The sequence below is a fragment of the Pteropus alecto genome, unplaced genomic scaffold, assembly GCF_000325575.1.
Source record: "Pteropus alecto unplaced genomic scaffold, ASM32557v1 scaffold265, whole genome shotgun sequence".
Lineage (NCBI taxonomy): Eukaryota > Metazoa > Chordata > Mammalia > Chiroptera > Pteropodidae > Pteropus > Pteropus alecto.
The window spans coordinates 264372-276243 of NW_006436668.1; the positions used below are offsets into that span (position 1 = coordinate 264372).

The following is an 11872-nucleotide window of genomic DNA, read 5'->3' on the forward strand; positions in this document are numbered from 1 at the left end:
CTTCATTTTTTGTGCTTTTTGTCAAAAATTTTTTGCCCATTTAAAAAATGAGTTTACTTCTGGCCTCTCGATTCTGTTCCCCTGTTCTCTGTGTCTGTTTTTCTGTCAATACCATGCCGTTTTGATGACTGTCACTTTGTAGTATAATTTGAAGTCAGGCAGAGTGATGATTCCAGCCTTGTTCTTTTTTCTCAGGATGGCTTTGGCAATTTGGGGCCTTTTGAACTTCTATACAATTCTGATGATTTTTGTTCTATTTCTTTAAAAAAAAATGCCAATGGGATTTTGATGGGACTTGCATTAAATCTGTATAATTCTTTAGGTAATATGGTCATTTTAACTATGTTGATTCTTCCAACCCAAGAACACAGAATATCTTTCCATTTTGTTGTATTTTCTTCAATTTCTTTTAATAGGGTCTTATAGTTTTCATTATATAGGTCCTTCACATGCTTAGTTAGATTTATTCCTAGGTATTTTATTCTTCTTGTTGCAATTGCAAAAGGAATTGTATTTTCTACTTCTTTTTCTGATGCTTTATTATTAGAGTATAGGAACGCTGTGGATTTTTGAACATTGATTTTGTATCCAGAGACTTCACTGTATTTGCTTGTTGTTTCTAGTAGGGTTCTTGTGGAGTCTTTAGGATTTTCTATATAGAGAATCATGTCAATCTGCAAATAGTGACAATTTGACTTCTTCATTTCCTATTTGGATGTCTCTTATATCTTTCTCTTACCTGATGCACTCGCTAGGACCTCCACTGTTATGTTGAATAACGGTGGCAGTAATGGACAGTCTTACCTTGTTCCTGATCTTAGAGGGAAGGTTTTTAGTTTTTCACCATTAAGTATAATGTTGGCTGAGTGTCATAAATGGCCTTTATTATATTAAGTGTTTTGTTAAGAATTTTGATCATAAATGGATGTTGTCTCTTATTGAAGGCTTTTTCTGCATCTATTGATATAATCATATGATCCTTATTTTTTAATTTGTTTATGTGGTATATCACATTGATCGATTTGCATATGTTGAACCATCCCTGTGCCACTGAGATGAAGCCCACTTGATCGTGGTGCATAATCATTTTAATATGTTGCTGTATTCGGTTCGCTCGTATCTATTTTAGGATTTTTGCATCTGTGTTCATGAGAGATATTGGTCTGTAGTTTTCTTTTTTGGTGTTATCTTTATTAGGTTTTGATATTAGGGTAATAATGGCCTCAAAAAAATGAGTTGGGGAGTATTGCCTCCTCTTCGATTTTTTGGAAGAGTTTGAAGGAAATAAGTATTAAACGTACTTTGAATGTTTGGTAGAATTCACTGGTAAAGCCGTGTGTTCCTGGACTTTTACTTTTTGGTAGGTTTTTGATGATTTTTTCAATTTTTATACTGCTGATCAGTCTATTTAGATTTCCCAGTTCTTCTCAATTCAGTCTAGGAAGGTTGTATTTTTCCAAGTACTGGTCCATTTCTTCCAGGTTATTAAGTTTGGTATTATATACTTTTCCATAGTATTCTTGTATGATCTTTTTTATTTCTGTGGTGTCTGTCATAATTTCCCCTGTTTCACCCCTGATTTTGTTTATTTGTGTCCTTTCTCCTTTTTCTTTAATGAGTCTAGCAAGGGGGTTATCAATTTTGTTAACCTCTCAAAGAACCAGCTCTTTGTTGCATTTATTTTTTCTATTGTTTTTTGTTGTTGTTGTTGTTAGTTTGTTTGTTTTGTTTTCAATTTCATTTATTTCTGCTCTAATTTTGATGATTTCTTTCCTTCTGCTGACTTAAGGCTTCATTTGTTCTTCCTTTTTTAGTTTTTTAAGATGAAGTATTAGGTTGTTTATTTGGGTTCATTCTTGTTTTTGAAGATAGGCCTGTAATGATATGAACTTTCCTCTTATGACCGCTTTTGCCATGTCTCAAAAGTTTTGATATGTTATACTATCCTTATCATTCGTTTCTATGTATCTCTTGATCTCTCTTTTTATTTCTTCTCTGACCCAGTTATTCTTCGGTAGCATGTAGTTTAATCTCCATGTATTTGTGGTCCTTCCTGCTTTCTTTTTGCAGTTAATCTCTAGTTTCAAAGCATTACGGTCAGAGAACATGGCTGGTATGATTTCAACCCTCTTATATTTGTTGAGGCTATCTCTGTGTCCCAGTATGTGGTCAAGCCTTGAGAATGTTCCATGTGCACTAGAGAAGAATGTATAAGCAGTTGTTTTGGTATGGAAGGCTCTGTAAATGTCAATTATGTCCAGTTGGTCTAATGTGTCATTTAGGACGCTATTTCCTTATTGATTTTCTGTTTGGATGATCTGTTTATATCTGACAGTTGGGTATTTAGGTCCCCTATTACGATAGTGTTTTGGTTTGTTTCTCCCTTGAGTTCTGTTAGTAATTGCTTTACATGTTTTGGGGCTTCCTGTATGGGAGCATAGATATTAATAAGTGTTATGTCTTCTTCTTCCCTTTAACATTATGAAGTGTCCCTCAGTATCTTTCTTTACCTTTTTTATTTTGAAGTCTATTTCATCTGATATTAGTACCACTACTCTTGCTTTCCTCTGAATGCCATTTGCTTGAAGTATTATTTTCCACCCTTTCACTTTTAGTCTATATTTGTCTTTGGAACTGAGATGTGTCTCCTGGAGGCAGCATTTGGTTGAGCTTTGTGTTTGATCCAATCTGCACCTCTGCCTTTTTATTGGAGTTCAGTCTATTTACATTCAGAGTGATTATGGAACTATGAGGTTTTCTTAGAGCCATTTTACCTTTTGTTTTCTGGTAATTCGCTGTTTCCATTCCTTCCTTGTCCTTGTGTTTCTGTTTCTTCATTTTGGTTGGCTTTTGTGGGTTTCCCCTCTGGTCATTCTTGTTTTATATTATATACATCAGTTCTGAATCTTTGGCGTCTGGTTACCACTACGAATATATAAAGGAATATATATACACAGTCATCCATTTTCTTCTGTGTGTGCCTTATCTCCATTCCCCTTTGCGAATCTGAATCATTGAATCCTCCCCTTTTCAGTCATTATCTCACTTTGTCCCTACATATGATGAACGTTCATTATTACTATCTTGCTACAGCAAATCTCTTTTAATTGTTTAATCTTATAATGCCCTGTTCTTATTAAGGATCTCACTCCTCTGCTTCTATCAGCCTGCTAGTCACCTTACTCCTAATTACGTATTCTTTTTGTCATTTTGTTTTAGGTGAGCTATTTCCTGTAATGCAGGCCTTGTAGTGGAGAATTCCCTCAATTTTTGAATGTCTGGAAAGGTCTTTATTTCTCCCTAATATCTAAAGGAGAGCTTAGCTGGATACATTATTCTTTGCTGGTAGTTCCTTTCACTTAATAGCTTAAATATTTGATTCCATTCCTTTCTGGCTTGTAAGGTTTGCGCTGAGAAGTCCGATGATAATCTAATGGGTTTTCCTTTATAGGTTACTGTCTTTTTTTCTGGCTACCCTGAGAATTCTGTCTTTGTCATTGATTTTTGACAGTTTTAGTACAATATCTCTTGGTGAAGGCCTTTTTTTGGTTGAGATAATTGGGTGTTCTGCTGACTTCTTGAATTCCAAGCTCCAGCTCATTTCTTAGATTTGGAAAATTATTGTCAACTATTTGTCTGAAAATGCTTTCTAATCCTTACTCCTTTTCCTCGCCTTTGATAATGCTCATTATTCTTATGTTTCCTTTTCTGATGGTATCAGCTAGTTCTTGGATTTCTCTTTCATTATTTTTCATTCTTCAGTTTCTTTTTCCTTCTGATTTATTTCCAGATTTCTGTCTTCGATATCACTGATACTTTCTTCCATTTGGTCGACTCTATTTCCCAAGCTTGCTATTTCATTTTTCCTCTCTTGCAGTGTGTTCTTCATCTCCAACAGATCTATTCTGTTCTTTTTGAGGGTTTCTATCTCCTTGATAAAGAACTCATTCTGCTCATCTAGTTGTTTTTTCAGTTCCTGAAATTGTTGATATGACTCGTTGCAGATTTCACTGAGTTTTTTCAGAAGTACCATCCTGAATTCTCTGTCATTTAAGATGCATATTCCTATGTCTGTAAGCTTATTTTCTGGAGATTTTTCTCTTTCTTTCTGAGATGCCTTTTCACCTTGGTTGTTCATGGCGTTTAATGGATTTTTCTTTGCCTGGGCATTAATGGAAGTGTAATTTGCTTTTTTCCAGAAAAAGGATTTATTACATAAATGTCTCTCTTTAGCCTGCTGCAAAAAAAAAAAGGTGCTTTTCTTTTGGTTTCCAGTAGGTGGTGTCTATGCGTCTTGCATCCCTGCTTTATATAAAGTCTTAATAATGCCTTTTTTTTTCTTATAGATATTCAATCATGCTTGCTACCCTCAGTCTAAGTCCCTGTCAGTGTTAGTGACAGGTTCGGTAGTATTTGCTCGGATTCCCCTTGAGCTCTTCAGTTTTCGGCGTTGGAGGATATGGGGAGAGGGCCCCTCTGTTTTGGGAGATAGGGGCTGTGGCTCAGCCTGGTGTTTTGCTACCGCGATTGGTAATAACCAACTGTTGTATCTCTGCAGTCCCCACTTCTCTGCCCTCCCCACTTCTCTGCTTTCTGTCCTAATGCCAGGGCACTGCCATGGGCAGTGTGGAGCTCACAACTCTCCCAGGCAGCTCTGTTCCGGGAACCCACTGAACCTTCTCTCTTCCCCCTCCTCCTGTAGGGAGCTCTAGCTGTGAGAGGCAGCTTCTTTGTTTCTCCTGCCTTACTTCTGTGATTCTGACCTATGGTAGCTCTTATGCAGATCCCACACTCAGATGTGCTGGTGTGCAGTTCGGGTTTTTTTGTAGAGTGTTAGATGTTCACTTTATTATTGTTTCAAGGGGAGAAATCTGGGGATGTCTTTCACTCTGCCATCTTTCTGACATCACTCCGTAATGTTTTTTTTTTATAGATATCTGTCCTTTGTATGTGATCAAGAAATTAAAACCAACAAAACCCAGTAATACAGGTAGAGTATTCCAAACAGTGAAGTTTGGAAGACGTGAAAACCTTGTTATCAAAGATATTTACTTCAGGGAAATCTGGAAACATATGCATGATTTTGCTCATCAGCAAAGAGGTGATAAAAGGAATCACAAAGGAATGCCTATAATGCATAATAAACATCTCACTGATAGAAGAAGTAAACATGGTAGAGTGCCTGCCATAAATGAGCCTATTGAAAACTGTCTTGGACTATGGTTTCAGTCACATCAGGCTGATATGGAGATATTTCATTCTGCAGGGAAATTGATGAATGTAATCCAGCCAAGACGTCTTTCAACAACACTTTCTCCATTTCTCCACTCCCAAGAGTTTTTCCTTATATCCAAGCCAACAGTTCTATTATATATGAAAATGATTCTAGGCATCCTTCAGTGCTGACAAAAGACATGAAAGCAAGCAGGAAACATTCTTGCAAATGTACTGAGTCTGGCAAACAGTTTAATGTACAATTCAGACCTAACTAGCCATCAGAGAATCCATACTGGATAGAAACCATACAAATGTAATGAGTATTGGAAAGCCTTTAGGTTGCATTCAAAACTAACTTACCATCAGATTATTCATAGCAGAGAGAAACCTTACACTCATTAGAGTGTTGCAAAGCCTTCAGGGTGCATTCATACTGGAACCTGGTTCATACTGGAAAGAGACCTTACAAATGTAACGAATGTGGCAAAGAGTTTATTTTGCCTTCAAGCCTAACTAAACATAAGAGAATCCATACTGGAGAGAAACCTTACAAATGTAATGAGTGTGCTAAAGCCTTTAGGGTTTGTTCAAAGCTAACTAACCATCAGTTTATTCACAGTGGAGAGAAACCTTACGAATGTAATGAGTGTGGCAAAGCCATTAGGGTGCATTCAAGCTTTAGGTACCATAAGTTGATTCATACAGGAAAGAGATCGTAAAAATGTAATGAGTGTGGCAAAGAGTTTATTTTGCATTCAAGCCTAACTATACATAAGAGAATCCATACTGGAGAAAAACCTTACAAATGTAATGAGTTGGCAAAGCCTTTATTGTGCATGCAACCCTAACTAGTCATCAGATAATTCATAGTCATGAGAAACCTTACAAATGTAATGAGTGTGGCAAAGACTTTACTGCATATTCTACCCTAACTACACATCAAAGAATCCATATAGGAGAGAAACCTTACAAATGTAATGTGTATGGCAAAGAGTTCAGGGTGCATTCAAGTCTAATTAGACATCAGAGAATCCATACTGGAGAGAAACCACCAAATTAATGTGTGACAAAGTGTTTATCCAAAGATCAACAGTGGGAAACATTGGAGCTATTCCTTACAATTGCAATGAGTGTGGCAAAGCCATTAGAGTTCAAGTATTATGCAAGAACAGAAACTCCACAAGGAAGAGAAATTGTAGAAATATATGTCAGAACTTTTATCTAGGCCTCCCAATTCACTAGAAAGCAGATTTTACATTTTGAGAAACAACACATAAGTTACATGCATGTTAATTTTTTTACTCAAAGATAAAATCAGAAGACATATTTTGGCAAGTAACCTTACAAATGTAGTGAATGTCATAAGGCTTTTCATCAAATGTCTACACCTTTGGAGTAATGACAATATTAATGGAAGAAATAAACTATTCTAATATACTAAACATGGAAACACTAAGCAACAGTGTGTCCTTAGGATTAACCCAAGAATTCATGCACATGTAATGAATGTAGTCAATTTTTTAACCAGCTCTCACAATCAAGCACATGTCAAGAATTCATATTAGGAATAACTAAGTTCTTTGAGATTTGCCTGAGACATTACATACTACAGAAAAATTATAAATGCAACTATATTAAAATTCTGGACATGTCATATATCACAGGAACAAAGACATGTACAAATAGCCCTTTATCTTTACTGTTTATATTTAGTTACATTTTCTTGAAAAGAGTACATGACTGAGTTTTAACCCGAAGTCCAAAGTCCATTGAACACATGCCTGCCTTCCAGGCCTTTAGCGCTGCTCTCTGGGAAGTAATCCATGCGATGAAACAGCCTACTTCACTGGGCACGGTTCATTCATATTCATGTCCTTTAGTAAAACGAGGACACTGAGTATCAAATTTATTTTTGTATGAATTAGCATCAGGGAAGTTAGAGAATAATGGAAAACTACATGGAGTCTGTACTTACTAGGCTCAGGTGCCCATCTCTGTACAGGCCATGGTCAGTTATAGGAAAGAAGTCTCAACCACTGACCATGAAACAGAGCAGGTCTAGACATGAAGGACTTGGGCTTGTCATGGAGGAGAGTGATAGGCGAACAGGGGTGAGTAGCGGTAGAAATAATGCAGAAGAAATGATGTGGTGACTTCCTTCACTGAATGACAATAACTTTTGTATGTGAAAGATTAATGGAAAAGTTGTCATGTTTTAAAAAATTGGAAAAGCAGTTATGTGAAAAGGGGAGCTTAATATAAAGTACTAGAATAGTGCGAGTAGGTGTGTGATTTACCTTGAAGTGCTAGTATTCCCTTTTCTAGTTTCTTATATAGATAGATAAGAAATATATCTTAGGGCTCATGTTTTAATAAATAAAATTTAATCATTCATAACCCTGAATGAATTATCTTTTTTCAGTAGAAAAATCACATGATATCACTTATATGTGGGATATAAACCTAAAAGCAACAAATGAACAGGGATATGACAATGGACTAGTAGTTACCAGAGGGTAGGGAGTGGGGAAGGAGGGGAGAGGTAGACGGGGTAAAAGGAGTCAAATATAGGGGGTAGGGAGAGGGTGAAGTGGGTAAAGGGGATCAAATATATGGTAGCTGAAAAAATTGGACTTTGGTAATCATACAATAGAATATATAGATGTCAAATTATAATGTACACCTGAAAATTATATAATTGTATTAACCAATGTTACCCCGATAAACTTAATAAAAAAATAAGTTAAAAAATTATATTTTTTCTTCCAACGCAGATTTATTTAACCTTTCATGTAGTTCAGATCATAAACAAGCAATGCACTATTGGGCTCTCAAGGTCAAAAGCATTTATAACAATTGTCTTCTGTGATTGGATCAAAGAACATACAATTCAGTGGATATATACACATAATGTACCCCTAGGTTATTCTCTCCATACTCTGTCCCATGCCATTTATGAGGCTATAATCAAAATATCTTAGCAGTGCAATTCCAGACTCTGACCTCTAAAACCTGCCCACCTTTCATGAATATACACCATAGAGTTATATTTCTGTCCTATTTGTACCCAAATACATCCCATGGCTTGCTCCTACAATTACATCAAGTGAAAATAGAAGTTTGAACATGGTAAAATTAAGAAATCAAAGAAATTTTAGGAAATTAAGATAAATCTCTTCTGAGCTAGGAGCACTCAGTGAAATAACTTAGATGAAAGATACACAATGAGAACATTATTTTTGATTGGTAAACTAGAAACTTTATGTATTCATGCCTGTAACATTTATTGTTTTTAATTTGCACTTCTGGCCATTCATTGAAACAGGGTGGAAATCTGTCCAAAGTTTGGTGTGCATATCAAGATTGATGACATTCTACACTAAAATGTTAGATTACTTGTTACATAAGAAAGCTGTCTTTCTGAAAGTTCTGTCATGGGCTCTTTGATGTCAGGCAAATCAGAATTAAAACTATAGATCAATTTAATTTGAGATGAAATGCTACAGAGAAAAGCTGTGAACCACAACTGTCAAAGTGAATCACACTGCAGTATTTTAGCAGCACCAGATCAGTGTGCTATTAGGCCTTCTCGTTTATCTCTACATGCTGTTGTAAGAAACACCTGTGGTTCAGAATTTTCCTAGCAGAATGTCTGGTACTTGGAGCAACAAAGACATCAGGAGCAGATATGGACTTGCACACAAGGACACATTGCAGGGAGGGCGCACACGCCCGACCGATTCCGAGACTTCTTACTCTAGGGACTAGAAAAGGATACTTTAGAGGATAAGAAAAAGATACTTGAGAAAAAATAGCTGAGAACACGGTGGTGGCTTTGAGGCTGAATCTGGGAGTTGGCTGTAGCTTGTATTTACTAACCTGATAGTAACTATTAATAAATTACAAAGCCAGCATTATAGGGAAACAATAAAAAGCCATGGAGACAGGGGTGGGGGATGCTAGCATTGCCATTCCTCCTGTCCCTTATCCATGTAAATAACACATTTCCAGTCTCTGACTCTTCTTCCAAACCTTCTCCGCAACAAGTGGCGCCCAACGTGGGGCTCGAAGAAGAGGGTGCAGAACTACGCTAGTAACGGAAGGAGTAAGTCCGCTCACGGGTAAGCGATAACTTCGGCATAATTTTATTACATTTCCAGATTACACTGGAAACCAAAGGGGTAAGTCCGCTCACGGGTAAGTGATACTTTCAGCATAGTTTTATCATGGGGAATTCTCTGTCAAATGTGGAGGCCCAGTATATTAAGTTATTGTGACACTTACTGTCGTCTTCAGGAGTAAAAGTGAAGAAAAGTCAATTTCGTGAATTGTTTTTGCATGTAGGTAGACATTACTACTAGTTCAAGCCAGAGGGAAAATCCCAATTAAATGCTAAAGTGAAAACAAGTTATGAGAGCTTTGCGGAGAGCTCATCGACAAGGGGATCCCATCCCTGTTTCTGTTTGGTCTTTATGCACTTTAATTTCTCAGGCTTTACAGCTTCTGCAATCTGACTCTGAGGGTGCTGCAACTGACTTGGCAATACAACAAGAAGGAATGGCCAATTGAGGAGATGAGTCTGATGTGTCTGTTGCCCAACAGCCCATGCCTCCATTTTCTCAGCTTGGATCAAAAGAACATGTTTATCAAAATCCTATAGAAATAGTGTCTGAAAATGAGCAAGAGGAATCTACTGAGTCCTCATCTGAAGAGGAATGTGTAGACCACATTCCTCCTACTGAAGGGTCATATCAGGTTCTTTTGACCCAAGTAAAGGCAATAGATCAAAGGTTAAAGCAACTGCAATTGGGGCCAACTGGAGGATATTCTCGAGAACCTAGAAAGCCCTCTGCACCACCTGCACATACTCTGTTTGGGGCTGAGCCTTCAGTCACTGGTCCTGTTTCATTTACTTTCCCTCTACCTCTTCAGTTATCACATGATTTGACTAGAGAAATAATAGATGAAGAAAGTAATTGAGAAAATTTTCCTAGACAGCTACTCCTCAGCTGATGGGGTTCCCTGTAGTGAGATAGGCATTTCCCCCCGATGCTCAATTTCCTCAGGGGGGTATCAATGTGCACTATACTCCATTGGAACATAAATTCTTGAGAATACTTAAAGAATCTATGGTATGTAGTCCACTTATGTGACAGGTTTTTTAAATAGTATAGCCACAGAACAACAATTGTTAGTGTTAGATTGGGAGGCTATTATAAAAACTGTGTCAGAGCCATGTCCTTATTTGCAAATGAAAACATGGTGGAGAGAGGAAGCCCAACAGGTGGCTCATAAAAACCCTCCAGAGGTGGGTTTTTACGAGCTGTCTCCTCCAACAGTGGAGGCTCAAGCACTTCCAAGCTCCAGTTCAAAAAAGACATGGCAAGAAGGAAAAACTAAATTTTTACTAGATACTAGAGCTACCTACTCTGTCCTGACCCATCCCATAGGCCTCTCTCCAATGCTAACTACATGGTGACAGGAATAAAAAGTCAGCCCTCAAGGCAAACAGAAAGGGCCCTACCAAGTTTTGTTAAGTTCTCAACTACTGTCAAATTACAAGGAATCAGCAATTAGGTACATTTATCTTAAATTAACCGAGTTTCTTATAAATCCTCACAGGTTCCTTCAGAAAGTACAACCTGTTCCTGTGAACCCATGGAAGATCTTAAGCTCTTGTTCTGGAAACTAGATAAGTCCACATGTCTCAGGAAATCAGGAACTTTTGTGTACCTTAAATTAACAAACTGCCATGAGAAAGTAACTTCATTGTCAATTACCTCTACTATTAATTTTGACTTGTCTTTTCTATCTTTTTGCTAAGTTTATATCTTCTAGGTTGCAAGGCTTCCTACCACTTCTACATGCTGGAATGACCTCACGCTGTCTGCCTCTGGGGCCCTTAGAATAGGCTTTCAGAGATTTTTATTCCCAGTAGGCAGGGACTACAGCCCTATCTCAGCTTTGAAGAAGTTACAGAGAGAGACCTTCCTCCCTCAACATCCCTTTAAGATTAAGGGAATAAAATCTCTGAAGGGAAATAATGTAGGGAAGAGGCAGAAAAATTAAGGTGTTGGTTAGGTCACTTGTTTTTGTTAAGTATGGAAAGATTTAACAATGTTACAGAACCTGTAGATGACACCTCTCCACCTGATTTACCGTGGTGTGCCACTCCGAAGGTTCAGACGCTTGAACATTGGGTTCAGTGGACTCAGTGTCGAGCTGAACAGTCTCAGGTTTTGCTTAATACTTCCTGTGGAAGAGTCATTAACTGGAGTCCTTCTGGCTCCGCTCGAGCGAAAGGAGAAAATGCAAATTTGCGGTGGCACCGAAAGGTAGAGAATGGTTCAGTAAGCATTTCATCAGATGGAATTTGCCATGCCTGGAAGGGTTCCGTAAATCAATCTGAGAATTCTTCTCATATCACCTTTCATCAAAATGTTACTCACTTCGCTCGAGCCTGCGTAAGACTCCCCTATATCATTATGAAGGGTATAGTGGAGTGGAATGAAATTTTAGGTTATATTACATGTAAAAACTGTTCCTTTTATACTTGTATTAACTCTTCCATTCCTTTTAACAAATCATATGAAAGCTTATATATTCTTAGAGCTAGAACTGGAGTACGGATGCCGGTTAAATTGTCTCGACCATG

At 37.5% G+C, this 11872-nt stretch overlaps 1 protein-coding gene across 1 annotated transcript in view; it reads left to right on the forward strand.

Annotated features, from left to right (window-relative positions):
- LOC102877900 (zinc finger protein 665-like) overlaps positions 1–7588 on the forward strand; it is a 44793-nt gene extending 37205 nt beyond the window's left edge. The window contains 4 exon segments of the mRNA XM_025047946.1: positions 3555–3562; positions 5500–5583; positions 5658–6030; positions 6033–7588. Of these exon segments, the coding sequence (XP_024903714.1) occupies positions 3555–3562; positions 5500–5583; positions 5658–6030; positions 6033–6277 (710 nt within the window). The 3' untranslated portion in view covers positions 6278–7588.
- Positions 7589–11872: the final 4284 nt, after the last annotated feature.